At 33.0% G+C, this 19084-nt stretch overlaps 1 protein-coding gene across 16 annotated transcripts in view; it reads right to left on the reverse strand.

The window, feature by feature from the left end:
• The window catches only part of SOX5 (SRY-box transcription factor 5), a 955660-nt gene that overhangs the window by 52391 nt on the left and 884185 nt on the right, over window positions 1-19084 (reverse strand). For 14 of the 16 annotated variants that reach the window (XM_079142036.1, XM_079142038.1, XM_079142034.1 and 11 more), the window contains one exon: window positions 16608-16754. The exons of the other annotated variants lie outside the window; for them this stretch is intronic. In XM_079142036.1, the coding sequence (XP_078998162.1) occupies window positions 16608-16754 (147 nt within the window). The remainder of the gene's footprint in view (window positions 1-16607; window positions 16755-19084) is intronic. 16 annotated transcript variants of the gene reach the window in all.

Here is a 19084-nt window from a genome sequence, read left to right on the forward strand (position 1 = left end):
GCTGAAGGACTGACGTCTCTGGGACTCATTGCTTTCTACTCAGAGATGTCACCTAACGAAACTATTGTCAGCAACTCCTTAGCGACAGGTTTTCTGTTCATTTATCTTGAAATTTTGCTAGGTTAGTACCTCCAAACTATTTTCACTCCAGTTATTGCAGACAGAGAAAAAGAGAGAGTCAATGATCAATAAAGGTAAAACATCCCAAGAAAAGTAAAAATAAATGCAAAACCCTTCTCCCACCTCCCCTGGTTTAACACACACGAATTTGTCATTCTTCAGGTTAAAAACAGTATTAATGATTTTTTCCTTTCCAAACACAGAATTGAAAGAGTTGTGCAGTCTTCCCTGCAAAAACATTTTATTCGTGTGGTAAATTAATTTTTTAATATGTTTCAGAAGAATCTTTTAGCATTACTCTTAATGGAATCATAGGTTGCAGGAGAGAATAAATGTGTACTCCAGCAGGTAAAGCAGTATGTAGACACTAAATGACAGAACATTTTAGGGCAATATAAATTGCTGGGAATTTCAATAGTTAAAGAAACATTGTGAGTAATCTAAAATAATGTTATGAAAGAAGTGCTTTTGAAAACAAAACAAATTTTTTTGTGTTTCATTATTTTTTAATTATTTGGAATGAATTCTTTATCACTAATGTAACTGATTTACTAGTCCAGGACCTGGATTTGGATTTTGGATTTTAGCTGTTTAATTTGAATGTAATTCTTAGAACATTTGATAAAGATATAATTTCCTTATTCCGTGGTTCCTCCAACCACTCTTTTGGAAGAGTCTGAAAATATAATTATATGTCAAGACATGAGTTGTTGGAACATTGATTGCTACAACATTTGCTCTTTGGGATTTACTATTAGTGGTTTTATTAGAAATTATATTTTATTAAAAAGGGACTAGAAATGTAGATCACTGATTGAACACGTATTCAGTATGTGTGAGACCCTAAGTTCAACCCCCAACACCTAAAAAAGTGACTTAAAAGATTAATTTCCTTTCCAAAACATATTCATCAAAAATAATTATTTTCCAATTATGATTGATTTTTTCCTATCTTATTATTAACTTATTAGGAAGCAAATAAAAGTGACAGTATATGTCTCATTGAATGCAGGAATTATGCTATTTTTACCAAGAACTTCTCCCTTCCCCAAATTACAAAAAGTTTTTAACACAATTTTGTCATGAGGAGAGTTAGTTTCGAAAGAAGAAATAAATGTGTATAGTCCAACACAGTTTGTTATATGAATATTTATGGGAGTAACGAATATTACAAAACTTACAACTATTCAATGAGTTCTATAGTTAAAATTTAAAAATTTTAAATATTTATAAAATTTTTAAAATTTTAAATAATTATACAGTTGTTCCCTTGCAGTGATTTCCTAATACTATTTACTTTATTCCCTAATATTTAAATTAAATTTACAAATTATAAAGCAACTTTAATATTTGTTCTTATTTTATTTGCACAGCAAATACATCAACCCCATTTCCCAGATAAAGAAATAGAGGTTAGAGACATTTAAAGATTTGTCAATAGTCATATCTTTAGTAAGTCAAATTGCCAAAAGGGGGAAAGGATCATTAGTCCACAAGTTCTTTGAAAAATCAGAATAACAACTGAAAACATGTAATTTTTTCATAATTCTGAAGAAATTTTATACCCCCATATGATAGGGAGCATGTGCTCAGTTTGGTTAATATTGGTCTGGACACTGGCAAAATTTTATAATAGATCATGAAATATTTTACAAAGTAGTTGTAATTCAATTCCAAATGTATTCATATAAAAAAAGGTTTTACAAAAACCTAAGGTTTATATAAAAAATAAATATTTACTTGCAATAAGTATTTCAAGTAAACACTACAAACATCCTTAACACTTACGATTTTAATGGACATGTTTTGTCTCAACATAAAACCCATGGTCATTTACATACAACTAAATCATTTCTAGTCAATTAGAGAGGAACCAATCCTATAAGAAATGCAGGACAGGATGGAGACCTTTAGCCCACCTACTGGCTTGACCAAAGGTTATGAATCCATCCAAGTTTACTTCAAATGAGTTGTGTCAAAGGTCACCCACAGGCCATTTCATAGTGATTTATAGCTGAAGCCTGTAAATCTCCTTTATTTAATGATAACCTCAATGGAGTCATTAAGGCATTCTTTGTTTTCATGGCAGCGACCAGGAGGGAAGGATGTCTTTAAGGAATTCTAAGAGGTGGTCACTATTTATACAGAATGTCAGTCAGTTAAAGCCAGTTTTTATGTCATACCCTGGAGACAAAATATTTTTCCCAATGTATTGAGAATGTTTAGCTTGATTATTTCTTCTGCCTATCAATGTTATAATATTAAATCCAAGATATAGGCCAAAGAAAATTCAAATAAAAAATGAAAAGGCTTAGAACTGAGTATCAGGTAAGAGTTTGATTTTAATTATGATGATCTTGAATTTGTATTAAAGCTCTCACAGCATAATGATTCCTAAGTGTCTGTATTGAGTTGAGCATGTCATGAAGCATGAGGAATTGCAAGACTGATTTATCAGATATTCATTTAAGAAATAGTCAATTAAAATAATTAATGTGTAGTAAAACTCAGCTGTAATGACTCATGTTTAATTTTTCCCAGCCCATAACATTACCAGAATAATACATTTCATAGTCTGGATAGTATAAAAGATTTTATAAAGCAACCATAATGACATGGAAAATAGAAGATTTTTTTGATCACACCATTTAGAACGAAGTAAGGAGAAAGAATGAGTATATATGCCTTAGATTTTTATCTTATTTTGAATGCTGTTTTGGACAAGTAGAACAAATCTATGTTCCTTACTTTTCCAGCTTTGGATGAAATATATATTATGCATATAAATACATATACATATATAAAATATATACACATATATAACGCAAATAAATAAGTCTGTATATGGAGGAGGTATTTCTCTCCCAACTTCAAGCTGAATTGTTTGGCATGAAAGAGAAGCAGAGAAAGACAATCTTTTAAAGATTATCAAGAGTGGGGGGACAAAGTATTCTTTTCTAAAATTTTATTTGGACTATCAATTAAACAATATAACAAAACTGGAAAATACTAGTACAAGCCTTTGCCTTTCATTTCAGCATCCACTTAATTTTATAGCAAATGTAAGAGAGGCCAGTCACTCAAATATGGATCCATTGTAAATAAACTCATTAGACTAATGTATAAGATAAAATGCCAATTAATTAAAACTTGACCCAAACATTGCTGAGTATTTTAAGGCATGCTTTTCCTAATTTCAAGATACCTGAAAAAGCCAATCCACAATCAGAATCAGGATAGAGTCAAACAGTGAGTACTTCATTCAGATCAATAGAGTCTGGTAAGTAATGCATGCTTCACTGCAGATAATATTTCTCCAATGAATGGAATATTTCCTAAATCCATTGTGTCTAACAAACTCTAACAGGGTAAACAATTTTTAGGTTCTATAATCTTTCAGTGGGTACAGGCCTCTCTACATAGTACAGTAATATTATTTTATTTTTCCTAGGTACAAACATATTTTTCTCATTCTGCATAGACATAGAGATTATCCTCCAATGATGTGAGCCACTGACCTTTGATTACTCATTTGTCTAAAAGAAGCACAGCAGTGATTACAGGCCAAGTATTGTGCTCGGTGCTAAGGATGAATAAGATATGATCCCTCCCTGCCCTCAAGGGACATCCAATCACATAAAGGAAGACAAGTGGACCAAAGTATTATAAGCCTTCACTGATATGCTCTAGAACATATGTTTGTAGAGTGGGGTTACATGTTATGGGACAACCAGTTCTTTATAGGAGTGATGGTTGAGAGAGAGAGATTATTCAGACCAGATAGGGAAATGAAATTATGAGGGCCACAGCACTCTAGAAAGGTACAGTGGCACAAAGAGCGGCAGAAAGAAGTGAAAAAAATCATGACATATTAGAAAGTGATCGATTGGGAAAATAAATTTCTGGGACATGGGAGAAAAGAAGACATAGTAAATTAGGTTAGTGAGATAGGTGGAATTAGATTGCAGAAGGTCATGGTAAGGAAATTAGACCACGACTTTAAGACGTTGTCATCTTTACATTTTCATTACTCTTGACTTCACTCACAAAGTTCTAGAGATGCATCACTTTCTACCATACTTCTTTCTTCAAAATTAAGCCGAAATCCATATCCCTATCCCTTATTCCTATGTGCCTCAGCACAGCTGTCCCTCAAGACTGTTCTAAACTTCATGTCTTTGGAAAGCCATGTCTTTATCCTCCCATTCTCCCATTTCTTCTCAGGGTATGTGCTTCTTCCATATTACTACTGAATGGACTTAGCCCACAGCATTTCAATTTTTTGGCTGCCTTCCCCCTTACATTGTACAGTGTGTCATTAACCTTTTTCTGTTCTACCATTGTGCCCAGCTCAAAAGGTATACTAAAGAAATTTTAATAAACATTTTGACATCTTCTGAAAGTGCCTCTGGAAACCCCATCCATGGATGAGGTTCATTACATGATTTCTAAAAATTGTATAAATCAGTGAAGAAACATATCATTTTATTTTAAGCAGAAGATATCTCATTCAGAACAAATTAAATATTATTAACTGTGTGTTTTAAGTGAGTCTTGTTTCTTAAATGGGCTTAAGAACATTTTAAAAGAATATTTTTAAAAACATACTTGAATTTTTTTTGTGTAATTTAATTCTCAGTGCTTCATTTTACATGTCCCATATTCTAGAAAGTAATATGGTTACACAAAAGTCCCAAAAGTTTACCTTACAATAGATGAAAAATATGTTACTGATTTTTTAAAGCTAAAATTCTTATACAGACACATTATCTTAAGTCATTTTATATTAATACATGTCACTTTGCTAAGACATATATGGTAAAAACTAAATCAAAAGCAGTGATAACTAAGGGTTCACTTCATATTATCGAGTTGTTATGACACACATATTTAATCTCATAAACAATTTGTTGGGAGCATAGTAAGGGCCAGATACTTAAAATTCATTTGATAAAGGAATGCTTTTAATCTGATCCATCTTACAGAACTGATCTGTCCTTCGCTTATTTTGTTGCAGGTCCTCAAACTATAATTCCAGATGTAATAGGTCAGAATTCTAGCTCAGCATAACTCCATGAATGCTAATGAAAAAAGACAAGAAAAACCAAACCAAACCAAAATTACCCAGACTTTCCCTTAAAATTGGATCAGAACCATCATTATATTTTAGATAAATGACAGCACTATTTGCATGAAAATTGGCACTAAAAATTCCATCATTTGACCCAAAATTCTTGTCTTGCCCTATACTCATATAGGGTTGGCCTAAATATTGAGCTCCCACTGACTTAAAATGAAACTTTGATCCTCAAAAGAGTTGCATAGAGAAGTACAGAACACAAATCTGTACCTATTTAAGGACATTCCTGTTGCTGTCATAATGCTTTTTTAAACACACTTCACAACAGTATTTTTTTCTTATGTTATTTTAAGTGCTACTGGAAATACCACAAGACAAGAATTTTTGCAGCATTTCATCCTTTCTATTTCTGGTCTCAATTTCTTTTTCTCCCATTTATGAGGTATCTACACTGCCAAAAGTCATCAAAATTGCACAACAAACATAACAGCTCAAATTATATAATAAACTAGAAGAAACAAGATTCCTTGGCTCTTGAAAGGTCCAGTTTAAATGAGTCTCCTACAGACCCAATGCTGGTAATGGTTTTGCAAAACACTGTAACAGAGCTTTAATAACAGACAATTTGTGGCTTTAAAAAATATCTAACACAATTAGTCATTTTTGGTATTGGGAAATAATTGGCGGAGAAATAAGTTTTTCAATGTTTTTGAGTATACATATTTTCCTTCATATTATTTTGGTAATATGAAGCCTGAAAAATGAAATCTTGGTCTTTATTTCCTTTAAATTTAGAGATCTCACCTTTGTTCCTTTGAAAAATCAAAATAATAAAGGAAATTTCTTAAACTTGGGTTTGCAAAGAGTCACTCAATGGGATTAGCCAGTCCATTGTTGGAAGTGCAATTGCCAAAAGCTGTGGAATAATGCAATTTGAAGTCCTGCAGCTCACAAGGTGGGGAAAATGTGATTCTAAGATGCATCCAATTATATTATCTATAAGAAGGTTCAGGACTGGGAAAGGGGCACATCGTTCCCATGGCAACCTTACATACATGATTCAGGTTTAGGGAAATTCCTACCTACTCTTGATATTTAGAAACATTCCTTCCCTTAATGAGCCAAATCCTTATTTTAATAAAGCAAAATTTTAAACATAGTTTCAATTAAAAGAAGGGTTTTAATGTTATTCCCTATTTCATAAGATGAAGGAGTCATTCTATATTTTATATGGGTATCGTGTTTCTATGTTCTCAATCTACATGACATATGAGATAAAAGATAAGTGCTTGCAAATTCCTCTGATCATATTAAGCAGACCCTAAATTCACAGTCCATGTGAACAGCAACATTCACTGCGTATCTTCTGAAGACATTTTTCCCCCCACATTTAATACTAATCAAGTCATATGATTTCTGGTCTTTGTTTAAAAACCATAATTAAGAATGACTATGTACTTCAGTTGATTATTAGCACTAATGAGAAACTATATTAATGATAATGGAGAACTTCATTATCTTAGAACTTTTTGGACAGTCTCTGGATTAAAACAGTCTTTATGGTTCCTTAAATGAATTTTGTGCAAGTAATGTCACTTCACATTGCTATGTACATGAGTGAATATAGCTAAAAATAATCTCACTTTATGGAAAATAATACAATAGGCATATTCAGAGATCTTTGTGTATAAAATCAATATCTAATATAAACTGAATATTAAGTGCTTCATGAGAGTACATGTTTAAAAAAGTCATATAATGAAAAAAAATTAAACAAGAAAATAAACTTCTTATCTATTGACATTAAAAAAATTTTTTTAGTTGTGGATGGACACAATAACTTTATTTTATTTATTTATTCATTAATTTATTTTTATGTGGTGCTGAGAATTGAACCCAGTGCCTCACACATATTAGGCAGCACTTTACTACTGAGCCACAAAACCAGCTCCTCTATTGACATTTTACAGAAATGTTACAGAAGATTTTGTGGGTGTATATGTGTGTGTGTTTAAGTGAGTGACATTGCATGCTTATATGTCAGAAGTTGTGACTTTTAAAAAGCCTATAACTGGTGGGAAGAAAGAAGGAAGGGAGGAAGGGAAAAGAGGGAAATGATAGAAGGGTCAGAAAAACATGGGCAGAGGAAGATAATGAAATAGAACTGTTCTCTCGCAAATACTCAACTCAGAAGGTTGCAAAACTATCCCAATGATGAAACTGATGCCATTCATAATTGAAAAACTATTCTGCTTCAGTTATTTTAGGATTGTAATGCATTTTCCAGTAATTTTTGTTTTTAGGGGTAGCTAGAAGTCTGTTGAAACTGGCAAATCTTTTGAAAGCATACTGGGTTATAAAGTTTTGGGTAAAAATAAAAAATTTAAAATGTATCAAAATCAAAAGTAAGTTAACTAGAAAATAGGGGGTTTTTGTTTGTTACGTTTTTGGCACAGTTTGTTAACCTGATTAAAACACATTTTAAGTAAAATAAGAGTCCACTAACTCTAATAAGCACTAGTATATGACAACTACAATTTCTTAAGTGACTATTTTAAAATCAATGTTCATGGGATACTAATGCTAAAAAATAATTCCAAAAAAAAAAGGCTTTATAATTTGCTTCATATGGGTAGTTTCAGGTACTACCAATTGTACTTTTTTAAATTATTAATTTTGAAAATCCCTGGGAAGTAGGGGAATCTAAAAAAAAAAAGAATCAGGAAATATGCTAGGTTAAATCCATCCTCATGGCCCTTCCTTGCTGCCCTTCTTAAGCTGTGTGTGATTGTCTCTTTTGGTCTCTGTACCCTATCACATCCCTCGGTATGTACTCTATGCTATACGATCACAGAAGTTTTTCTGCACTGTCCACTTCTACCTTCAGGTCCTAGGACTCTAATACTGATGTGTCAATTAATAGATATTTTTCAATTAAATTGCCTTCTCTCTCCAATGGCCATGTCCAGGATGTCATTCTTGAACAATCTGGTCTTTCTCATTTCCTAACCTCATCCATTATCACACTCCCTCATGTTCACTGTATTTCAGCAATCCAGCCTTTCCTCTAAACTTTGAATTCGTCAACCTCATTCACATTATTAGGGTCTTTGCAGTAGCTGATCCACCAGTTTGGGAACATCCTTTTCTAAGACCTCTGCAGGTCTTCCTTTTCCTGACTGAAGTCAGAGAGAGGGCTTCCCTGAATGCTGTTTCTCAAGAAGGCCTAGTCCCTTGTCCTTGGCACTCTGTGCATTTTACCAAGTTTTATTTTCTAATACCAAATATAAAGCTATCAATTTGTTTAATTGCTTATAGTTTGTCTCTTTCCATTAAACTGCGAAATCTTAAGAGACTGAACAACTTTGTTCACAGCAGTAGCTAAACTTGGTACATGGTGGGCATAAATTAATACATGTTGAATCAATGAATGGCAGGTGTAAACATAGGGTGTACACTTTCTCTTTGCTTAATCCAGTTTGAGGTTAAGTCTTTTATGTCGCTGGTAATTGAACAAGTACTAACAAATACGACTGTTAATCCTCGTTCAGTGGAACAAGATAAAATTCAGGAAAGTTGGTTACAATTTTATTTAAAAAAAAAACAAAACATTGTGACATTGTTATTCTGAATAAAATAATGCCCTCTCAGAGTGGTGGGATCTCTGGCATTGGAGGAATCTAGGCAGGGGCAAAGTCACCTGTGACTGGGTTACTGTGTGTTGAACTGAATACCTTCTGGGCTTCCTTCTGATTTAATCTTCTATAATTATTATTAATATAATTATAATATATTAATAACATAATTTATAGAATAATATTATAATTTATAGAATTAATAAAATATCTTACACATTTTAAAATAATCATAACTCTTGAAGACTGAGTTTTGGACCAGTCTGTCTTGTCTTTAAACTGCTGTCTCTATTTTTTTTAACTTTCACATCTACCTCTGTTGAATTTCTATATTTCTTTCTTTGTTTTGTTTCATAACATTTAAAAACATTACTAGAAATCTTTCTTCTCTCTAGAGAAAATTTCAGATAAAATCTAACAAATAAATATATATATATATATTCTTTCCCATCACACTAAATAATTTTAAAAGAAATTGATACGTTAGAGTAGTTCTGTGAAAAAGACCACTAAATTTTTTTTCCGTTTGCTGTAAGCAACATATAGTTCATTGACAAGGAGAATCAACTCTGAGTTTTGGATCTGTTCTCTTTGGTTTCATGTGGATTCTATTGAAATATTTCAGGTGAGGCCTAAGATGATGAAAGGGGTCAGGTAGCAACAGCTCAAATAAATGGTCAATAATTTAGGATAATGGTGAAGGATTTCAACTGTTTTGAAGTATGATTTAGGAGGCCAAAATTGTGATCCCCCAAAAGCAAGCTGTGTTTGTGTTCTCACTTCCTGTGTTCTCAGCCTCTGACCTGATCACGACTCAGCATTTTTAGCTGGCTTGCTCACTGAGGTTGTAGGACACACTTCTATCTGTGACTTCCTTTTATGCTGTTCTGGTTTTTGCTTCCCTAAATGATTTGGGTTTTGACTGCCTGGTTTTTAGATTAAAATGTTTTAAACATATAGCTTTTTAGACAGGGGATCTCCTTGGGGTTAAGTCTATTGTAAAGGGCAACTTTCACTTATAAAATATGATTCTGTGGGTCTTCCTGTGCAGGCGTATGGTCACCATCCCGTACTTTCCCCACAGTTTATTAAAAAGCTTTGACATGATTCATCATGCTGTGCTTGAGACAGCTTCCTGTCAAAACAAAATCAGTATACCGGAAACCAGGCCAGTAGGATTCGAAGGATATTACCTGAATCCCTCTGTATATTTTGCCTTTTCATTTAATACTGGGATTATACAGGTCTGTTTCTTCGTTTTATCATTTTTTACGGTACAAATGTGACCAACTACCCCTTTTTACATCATAAGAACATATTGACAAATGACCTTTCTGGACATTTAAAATCACTAATGTCAGAAAAGCCTGTGTTAAGTACCTAGCTGTCTGAGATTGCCACCAACTGCATACAGATGAAAAGGGAAGAGGGAACTTTATGGGGGTTCTGCTGATAAGACTTCATTTAACATATTTCAGTTTAGAAACATGGGACTACAAAAAGAAAACTATTTTATTTAAAATGACAGGATAACTATGTTACATCTACTGAAGTGATGATGATGATGATGATGATGATGATGATGATGATGATGGCCATATTTACAGTTTAACTCCATGGGGTGATTTCTTCTCAAATGAATGTACCTCTTGAGTATGGCACAAACAGCACATTTCAAAAGCTCATGAAATAGTTATTTCACAGTTATGGAAATACAGAGAAGGGGGTGCAAACGGTTACTCAATAAAGCACCAAGCAGCTATGCACCGCAAAGTACTAGGGAGAGTCTAACATTTAATTGATTTGCCAGACAGTGTTTAAAGCATAAAGTAGAAAATGGTCATTTTCAATGTAGTCATAATCGGCTGAAGCAAATATCTCTTTCTATTCTGAAGTTGTAGGAGAAATGGAATCTGCAAAAATATCAGCCCAACAGTTTTAGAATGGATCAGTGATTTTATTTGATGCTGACATACAGAGGTTAATGGCAGCTGCTCTTTTATTAATACTATTTCAGCACTAAGGATTACTTAGGGGCACTCCATTCAAAGACCAATCCTAGCCTACACAGTGAGTAATGACTATTTGAGATCTTGACCTGAAAAACTTTAAGGATAAGTCAAACAGTGGTAGTCTAAGGACTTTCACACATTGGAAATAATACTTCTAGAAAATGCTACTACTCAACATTTTTCATGGGTAGATGAAATATGAAAAATATTAAATGAGGTTATAGTTACACTGAGCACTGCATTTTGAACCTTTCACCACTCCTGTGGTGCCCTAAGAACTCGCTAGTCCTTTCCAAACTTATGAGTTTTCCTTGATGTCTTGTCTTTAAAGGATGCTTTTGTCAAAATACTAAATATAATGCATTTATACTTTGCGTTGGTGGTGGGTAGAATTGGTTGTTGTTATATCGTATAAGCGCTTTTGTATTTTGCCTTTCGTCCCACTTGGCATTATAAAACATTGTCTCAAGTTACTAAAAATGTCTTCATTTCCCAAATCTGTTAGAACAGATTTGAATCTTGATTATCCTCCGATTTCCCACACTCTCAGCATATCATTAAATAATCTTGTATGTATAACACAGTTTGTTACTCAGAGTATTAAACCACAAAATTCTACCCTGCCAATCAGAGTGTATGGATATGTTTACTTGATAGCATGAAACTATGTGATTGGTCCATTACAGCATGAAATAGGTGGCTGATAGGAGTCATTGGCATGACCAATATTACTAAGACAAACATTGGCTACCAATTTGGAAAAGATCTTTATTACCGTGCCTGTGAAAGTGAATCAGAAAACAAAAAGTTCCAGTTCTTTCTTTTGAATCTGAAGCAATATCTATAAGTAAGGATATTGCAGCAGAAAGAATCTGATTGTGTCTGGTCAGCTGGTTGGGGCCATTTCTGGCTTGTCAGAGAAACATTTCTTTCCTTGTCATAACTCCCAGGTGCTACTGCTGAGCAAATGGGACCATCACTGCCAGAAGTATTTGAAAAGAACAAAAAAATTGATTTGGACAATCTGTGTGTTCGTGCCATTGATAGAGACACAACTGTGACTAGGGGTATGACTAGGGTCACAGCAAGGTTAAAAGAAAAGCACCCAGGAATTCTCTCATGTCATCAGCTTTTCACACTAACTGTTCTTGGTTGCTGCAGGCAATATATAGGTTTCCATCAAATACCAAGAGACATTCAGTAGACTTACAAGTCACTCTTTGAATTTTCCCAAGGGGTGATTATTCTTACAATAGTAATCACTTAAATATTGAAGTTCAGATGTTTAGCACAGCTATGGACATAGGAGGATTCGATAACTAAATTATAAAGTTATTCATAACAAACAATTATGGGAGTTGTGTATGAAACTGCATATATTTCTTCCAAGTTACTTTAAACATGGTATGGGTTCTATTTTTTTAGAATAATTGTTTAGGAAACAAATGTATGAAAAGATTCATTTCTATCACAAATCAAAGGCTGTCTAGTATCTTACAACATGGCAAGAAAATTTGCAAAACACCTTTAAATAGACAATATGTGGTACAAGTATGAAAGTTGCGAAATACATGGTATATTGGTCCATCCTGCATTTAAACTGAAAACAAATTTAAATACCTGTTAGGGTTTTTGAGTAGATTCAAAACAATATTGTATAAGGGATTTGAACACCAAATATTACTCAATAGTACATTAATTATTTTTCCTTAATTTCAGGGTATGATTGTTTTCCAACCTTTAAATAGTATTTCTTATGCACAAAAGTTCAAGATGTTATACTTCCGTTCACTGTTATTTACCAGTATTTTGCTATCATCTTGGCTGTGGAGATATACACAAGTTAGGAGAATCTCCATGAAGAGCTAAATATATTTGCTTTAGTTGGTCAATGAAAAAAATAATTGTGGAGTAGTATCCAGAGGAGAAAATAACGATTGATAAGGAGACCAGTGTACGTGTATTTAGAAAGATTATAACTGCTGAGAAATTTTAAAAACATGCTGATGGTATTAATTCTCTATCATACTATCAGAAGCAAATTAGATGATAAAAATGTACATGTGGTACGTGGCTAATAAAACCAAGGCACTAAGAATTAACCAATGATAATATATCAGGCATCAATGCAAACAGTTCACAGACAGTAAGTTTAAGGACACGTAAGTCAGTAAGCAAGTCTGTCCTTGTTCTCAAATGCAGATTTTTAAATAGACCAGATTTCTTTTCCTGTTTTCCACATTTACAGAGCACAATTCCTATGTGTAGTATTTAGAAGTTCACTGTGAGTCCTCTAAAGGTTTCTTTATCATTTAATATTATAAATAATTATGTTCCTAGTCGGCAGTTCAAAGCTCAGTACAGCACTCGTACAACACCACAGGCAGGTCAGGTGACCTTTCTCCAATTCTGTGCTCTCTGGTGCTGAGGACAGACAAAGTGATATGTCTGTCATACGCCATTACCATTAGAACAGAATCTTGTTCTTTTATTACAACTGAACTCCGCCAGATTTCTCAGCAGGAATGCTAAGTGAAATCAATGTCTTGGATTTCCAGGCTGAGCTTGGAGGTCACAGCCACTCTATCATTTCTCAGCATTATCCTTTCTCTCGCGCACACACACTCCCTGAGCCTCCAACTGGCACACAGCAGATTGAAAACAGCATGCATCAGAGGACTCATGCTGTACAATTTTACAGTCTTTTGGAGCCCCCTCCTTTTGATTCCCCCCTTCTATTTTTTGCAAATTGCAAATAAGTTTTGTTTGTGTCCTTCTCTGGAGTTGTGAGTCAAAGGCAAAGGCACACCCAGGAGGAAGGGCAGCCAGTAAAACTCAGAACACATGTGTGAATTTTGACAGCTGTCAATAAGATCATTATCATCACATCATCACCTGGCTATGACTTAGGATTCCATTGCCCTAAACAGCAAATCTACATTTAACCTAAACCATCAATTTGGTTTATGCCAGGTTGGTTTGTAGACAACACAAAGCCCTTAAATAAAATACTTTTATTTTATAGTAAGATAGACATAAAAATTTGTACAATAAAACACACAGAAAGTACCCCCAGCCACTAATAATTGATTGCTTAAAAACATAAATGATAATAAATGATATCTATTATACATGAATGAAATAGCTCTGTGAAGTCAAAATGTTTAATATGCTATGTGTAAATGTCAATTCCAGACTACAAGAAAGTAAATTCATATATTTTAATGGGTGTTTTTTATTTACTGCTAGTTGTATTTTTTTTCTTTTGCTATGTTCTTCATTAAAATGACAATGATGATACTTGTTGGTGTGGCTATTTTTAGCTCACTACATTTTACTGAAGAGCTAAATTAACACAAGCACATAAGGAAATCTTTTCTGACAATAAAACTGGTTGTAGACTATGGTGGAGGACAATGAGCAAGGGAAGGACATTTTTATTATATTATCACTGTTATTTAAGAACAGGAACTTTATGCTTTGTTAAACTTTTATGTATTTTTCAACAACTATCCATGGGAAGAAATATAATACCTGCTTTTTACTTAAACTTTATGTGACAGAAAACTCAGGCTAATTTAAAAAAAATATTGAACATCAAAAATAAAACCAAAATATATTTTAAATTATATATAACACTAGAAACACAATCTAGTTTTTCATTAGTATTAAATAAATAGAGGTGGCAGAATTTTAACATTACTAAAATAATTGGCCTCCTTTGCATGGAGTCTATAGTGCTCTATAAGCATATAGAACCATATCAAAAAGAAGTCTCCTAACTGTGTCAAAACAAACTTTAAAATCACTTTTGTACTTGCTAGGATTACCTACAAAAGTATCATTGTGGAAATTGCTCAATAAACATTTGCATGGCTGGATGAATGAATGCACAAATGAACAAAAGCATAAACAGATGAGACTGGCGTCAAAAGCTTCATGATTATTTGTAAATGTGATTTAATGAGAAAATAGTAATGACAAAAAGTTAACCCATCAGCTATTTAAAAGTGAACTACTGACCCTAAAATCCTAAAATGAAGCATACTCATACAAAGCATCATTATGAAACATGATGTGAAATCACACAAGTAAATCAAGGGAATAAAAACAGAGCACAATACCTCACAGAGTTATCTGTGTGACAAGGACTGTACTGCGACTGCTATTTATTTTACTCAAAGTTAGCCTGCACATGGAATACATTAAAACTGCTGGTCCATGGAGACACCAAAATATCACTGCTTTAGAATTAAATTTTGTTCAATAAATAATTATTACTGAGTTTTCAAAACTTACATGCTGCTATGATTATAAAGAAAAGCACACCAGACCTTAGACACACATTAAGCACAGAACATGCAAGGTCCATTAAACAACCAAAGCAGACCTTAAATGTGGCTTATGTATATTCCCTAATGTCACTGCAGGATGTACAACATTTTTTGCTATATATTTACACATATTGCTGTGAGTCATGACCCAAAGTCTTTGTCCAGGTCAAGCAACACTCTCAATGTAATTTTCTTTTAATAATATAGAAAAGGACTTGGAAGTTCTGGGAAGGTAGAGCCTGGAGTGTCCTTTCCCAGCCCATTGATCCCTTTCTCATTCCCAGTTCCCTCTGGAGTAGTATAATAACTGGGAAAGACATCTTGGAGGAGCTGCCAAGTTTTTGGAGAAAGACTTTTTAAAAAATAAGCTGTCAGATTTTTCTCTTTTGATATTTCCTAATCCTCTTTTCTGTGTTTCTTTCAACTGTTGTGACTACTCTTACCCTGTTACACTTGACATACTTCAACAAGGCATTCATGGGAAGGAGATCAGAAGTAATTTTCTACATAATTCAGAAACAATTAATTTTGGGGTAAATTAACAGTTGTCAGTGTTCCACTTCACATTTTCTAACATGGTCAAACATTTGCAATTATTCTCCTGAACAGTCTCAGGGAATACCACTTACTTATTACCCTGACTTTGTTCACAGAAAGCTTAACGTATTCACATGACATCATATATGTAAGGCCTTAAATAGAAAACATTTTGAATCAATTTTTCTGCTTCTTTCTCTGTGTAAGCTGGAACACACACTACCTGCACTTTCCCAATCCCCTTCCATGTGTTCCACGTGCTTCTTAGCTGCAAAACCAAAACTGCTTCTAAATAGTCTTACTTCTAATACTATTATTATCTTTGCTTCTTTACATGATAATCTCAGTGGATGGGTGACATATCTAAAATTATATCTATACCATGCCACATTATAACAGTTATTGATATTTTTAAAAAAACACTCCATATGTCCTAATCCTACTCATACTTTAAGATCTATTTCAGTTCCTCTTTCTCTGGCAAACACTTTGCTTCTCACTGAAGTTAATTTCTTCTTCCTAATAACTTCCAATGTGATTTATCTGTCTATGTCTTTATAAAAGTTATTATTTTGTATCATTGAATATGGCTAGTTGGCTATTTTTTATACATATCTACTTTATAAGACTGCAAATCCCTTGGGCACAGGATATTTATCTGATAAATTATTGTATAACTCACATTTTTATTATAGTTATCCATATGCATTTGCTGATTAATTGAACAAATGAATTAGTGCATTTATGTAAAGTTACATGTACACTTACTGCTACTACTAGACTCTTACCTCCATGTACACAGTTTGCTGTCATATCATAGACCTTCAATAAATACCATTGAATGAAAAGCAAAACTCTAAGTAGCAACACAGAAGCTGCCAAAGGGTACCTTGCTTTTGGGTGGTGGGCTGTTTGTGCTCTTGTCTGTATGGATGCTGGTAGGAGATACAGCAGCACCAAGGTTGCCTTGGGGTATGCCTGGGAGCTTTCCTCCTGGAGACACCTGCATTGCAGCTAGCTGGGCAGCATATAACTGCTACAGAAGTAAAAGAGAGAGAAAAAGACTAATCAATAATAAACAAATGTACCTTTCAGAAATTACTCATACTTAGGTTATTTTTCCTCTGGGTATTTTTTTTTATATCCTGGAATATTTAAGGAAAGTAGCTGTCATCTTAACTTAATGACTTACTTTTTAGGGGAGGAATGACAGATACCACATAGAAGGAATCTTTATCAGTATGTTCAGGGACTCAAAGCAAATCCATACTAACTCTTTTCCAGTTGTCTGTGGGAGCAAGTATATCACATTATTTGGTCAAGAGTTACTTCTGTACTTTAAATCCATGCAGTGTATTACAAAAGAATGCAGCTTCATGTGCACAATAATTTTCTTACTATCCATGTTGGTTCAATCCCTACGTATCTCTTTCTTTGACTTACTGAAATGGGCACCTGTAACAATTTTTCTAAGCATGAGTTGCATAGAAATACAGAAGAGGCATTCAGTGGGAATTGGAGGAGAGTATTTGAAGAATGTTATCTGGTAAGTCTACCTACATTGATAAAAATTAACTGGATTCTTGCCAGAAGTTCACTTTACTTCACAATATAAACAAAGACAACTCTCAAATTATCTTGAGGATTAGGGTTTTAAGGAAGATTGTTTAAAATGCACACTCTCCCATTAAGCCATCACTTAATAATTCTTATTAAATAACATAGAAAACATTCTTTAACAAGTCATTAATAAATTACAAGCAAAATTTTACTTCCATAATGACAACCATATGGTAAAGTATCCTAAAACAAGGAGGTTGCTTTACATTGAAATAATCACATCAGACTTTAAGATTAATACTCTTTGCATCTTCATTTAGCACGTCATAAAGATTTTAACAATGTGGATGAGAAAGCAACTATGAAATTTTATAATATATGTATATGTATACATATCCTAATTTCCTATTTTCCATTTGTCTTGAGAGTAAATGGATAGCTTTTACTATGCAAGCTAGCACTTCTATAAGGAAGTGACTGATGCAAAAGAATAAAGCTCTTAAGCATGAGTATTATGGAATGCTTCTCTGGATTATCTTGAATTTTTTTTCCCAAAAGAGAAATTTCAAAGGATAAAATTGATAGATCCTGATAAGTGAGTCTCTGTATAAAGGAAAACTGAAAACAGCACCAATTTTCATAAAAATACATGTTGTTCAGTTTCCAGATACTATGACATAAATGAAAATAGAAAATTATAATCATTAATAAAATAGAGCTTATTTTTATGCAAAGTAATGAAAGATACATATTCTACAGCAAGACTGAACAACGCTAGTGAAATATATTTAGACTGTCAATAATGATTTCCCCCATAAGGTATTTTTGTGTTAGAAAAATTATTTATCTTCTTATCAGAAGAAAGGATAAAATTAAATTACTAAGTCTTCAATTACACAAAGAGTAGAAGGATAATTTAAATATGATGAGTTTACTATTTTTAAAAACTATCAGAATTGAAGCATTTTTCCACACCTGTATTAAAAATTTATGAATTATATTTTGCACTTAGGAAAGCAGTTTTTTCTGTCATTATTCTGAACCATTTAAAGTGTGCCCAGTATAATACATGTGTTGATACTAAATATTAAAAATACACGTATATTAACAAATTGGCTAAATAACAATATTGTACTATGTAAATTTCATATTGTATTGTATATTGTGTTCTTATCTTTGAAAAAATAATTCCACTGGGTATTATTAGTAGAGGATAACAATACCTATTTCTGCCTTAGCATACACTAAAATTGAGATTGCTTCAGAATATGAAAGATGACATGGAACATTTAAATATCTGTAGGTAAAATGAATAATGTGAGTAATACAGCTATTTCAACTTTAAGTTTGATTCTTAAAGAAATTTTTCATAATATTGAAAATTATTATTATTTAGATAAGTAAACAACTTCATTAATTATCCATAAAAGGTGATTCAATAATTAAGCATAACACTATAGAAAGATTCACAACTTCCAAAAAGAACTACCGTTAAAAATAATAGTACAAGTACTCTCATTTTATTGAATTTAAAGGTTAAAGTTGTCACGTCCTTCAAATAAAAAATGCACATTATTCTATTAATTGAATAAATGAATTATTTTTATCCTCTTACAGGAAAAAAAATAGGTTTAATCTGAGTTAGTTATCCTAAAAAATACTTTTGAACTGAAATGGAAAAGCTTCCATGGTTGTGTGGCTTAGAGCAGGATGAGAATTCAGATCTGTCTGTCCAGAGCTCTGTCATTTTAACTTGCCACCAAAAGAAGAAACAATGGTTCCCCAGGGAGCAAAAATACTAAGGAG

Source organism: Sciurus vulgaris (assembly GCF_902686455.1).
Source record: "Sciurus vulgaris genome assembly, chromosome: 5".
In the NCBI taxonomy this organism is placed as follows: domain Eukaryota; kingdom Metazoa; phylum Chordata; class Mammalia; order Rodentia; family Sciuridae; genus Sciurus; species Sciurus vulgaris.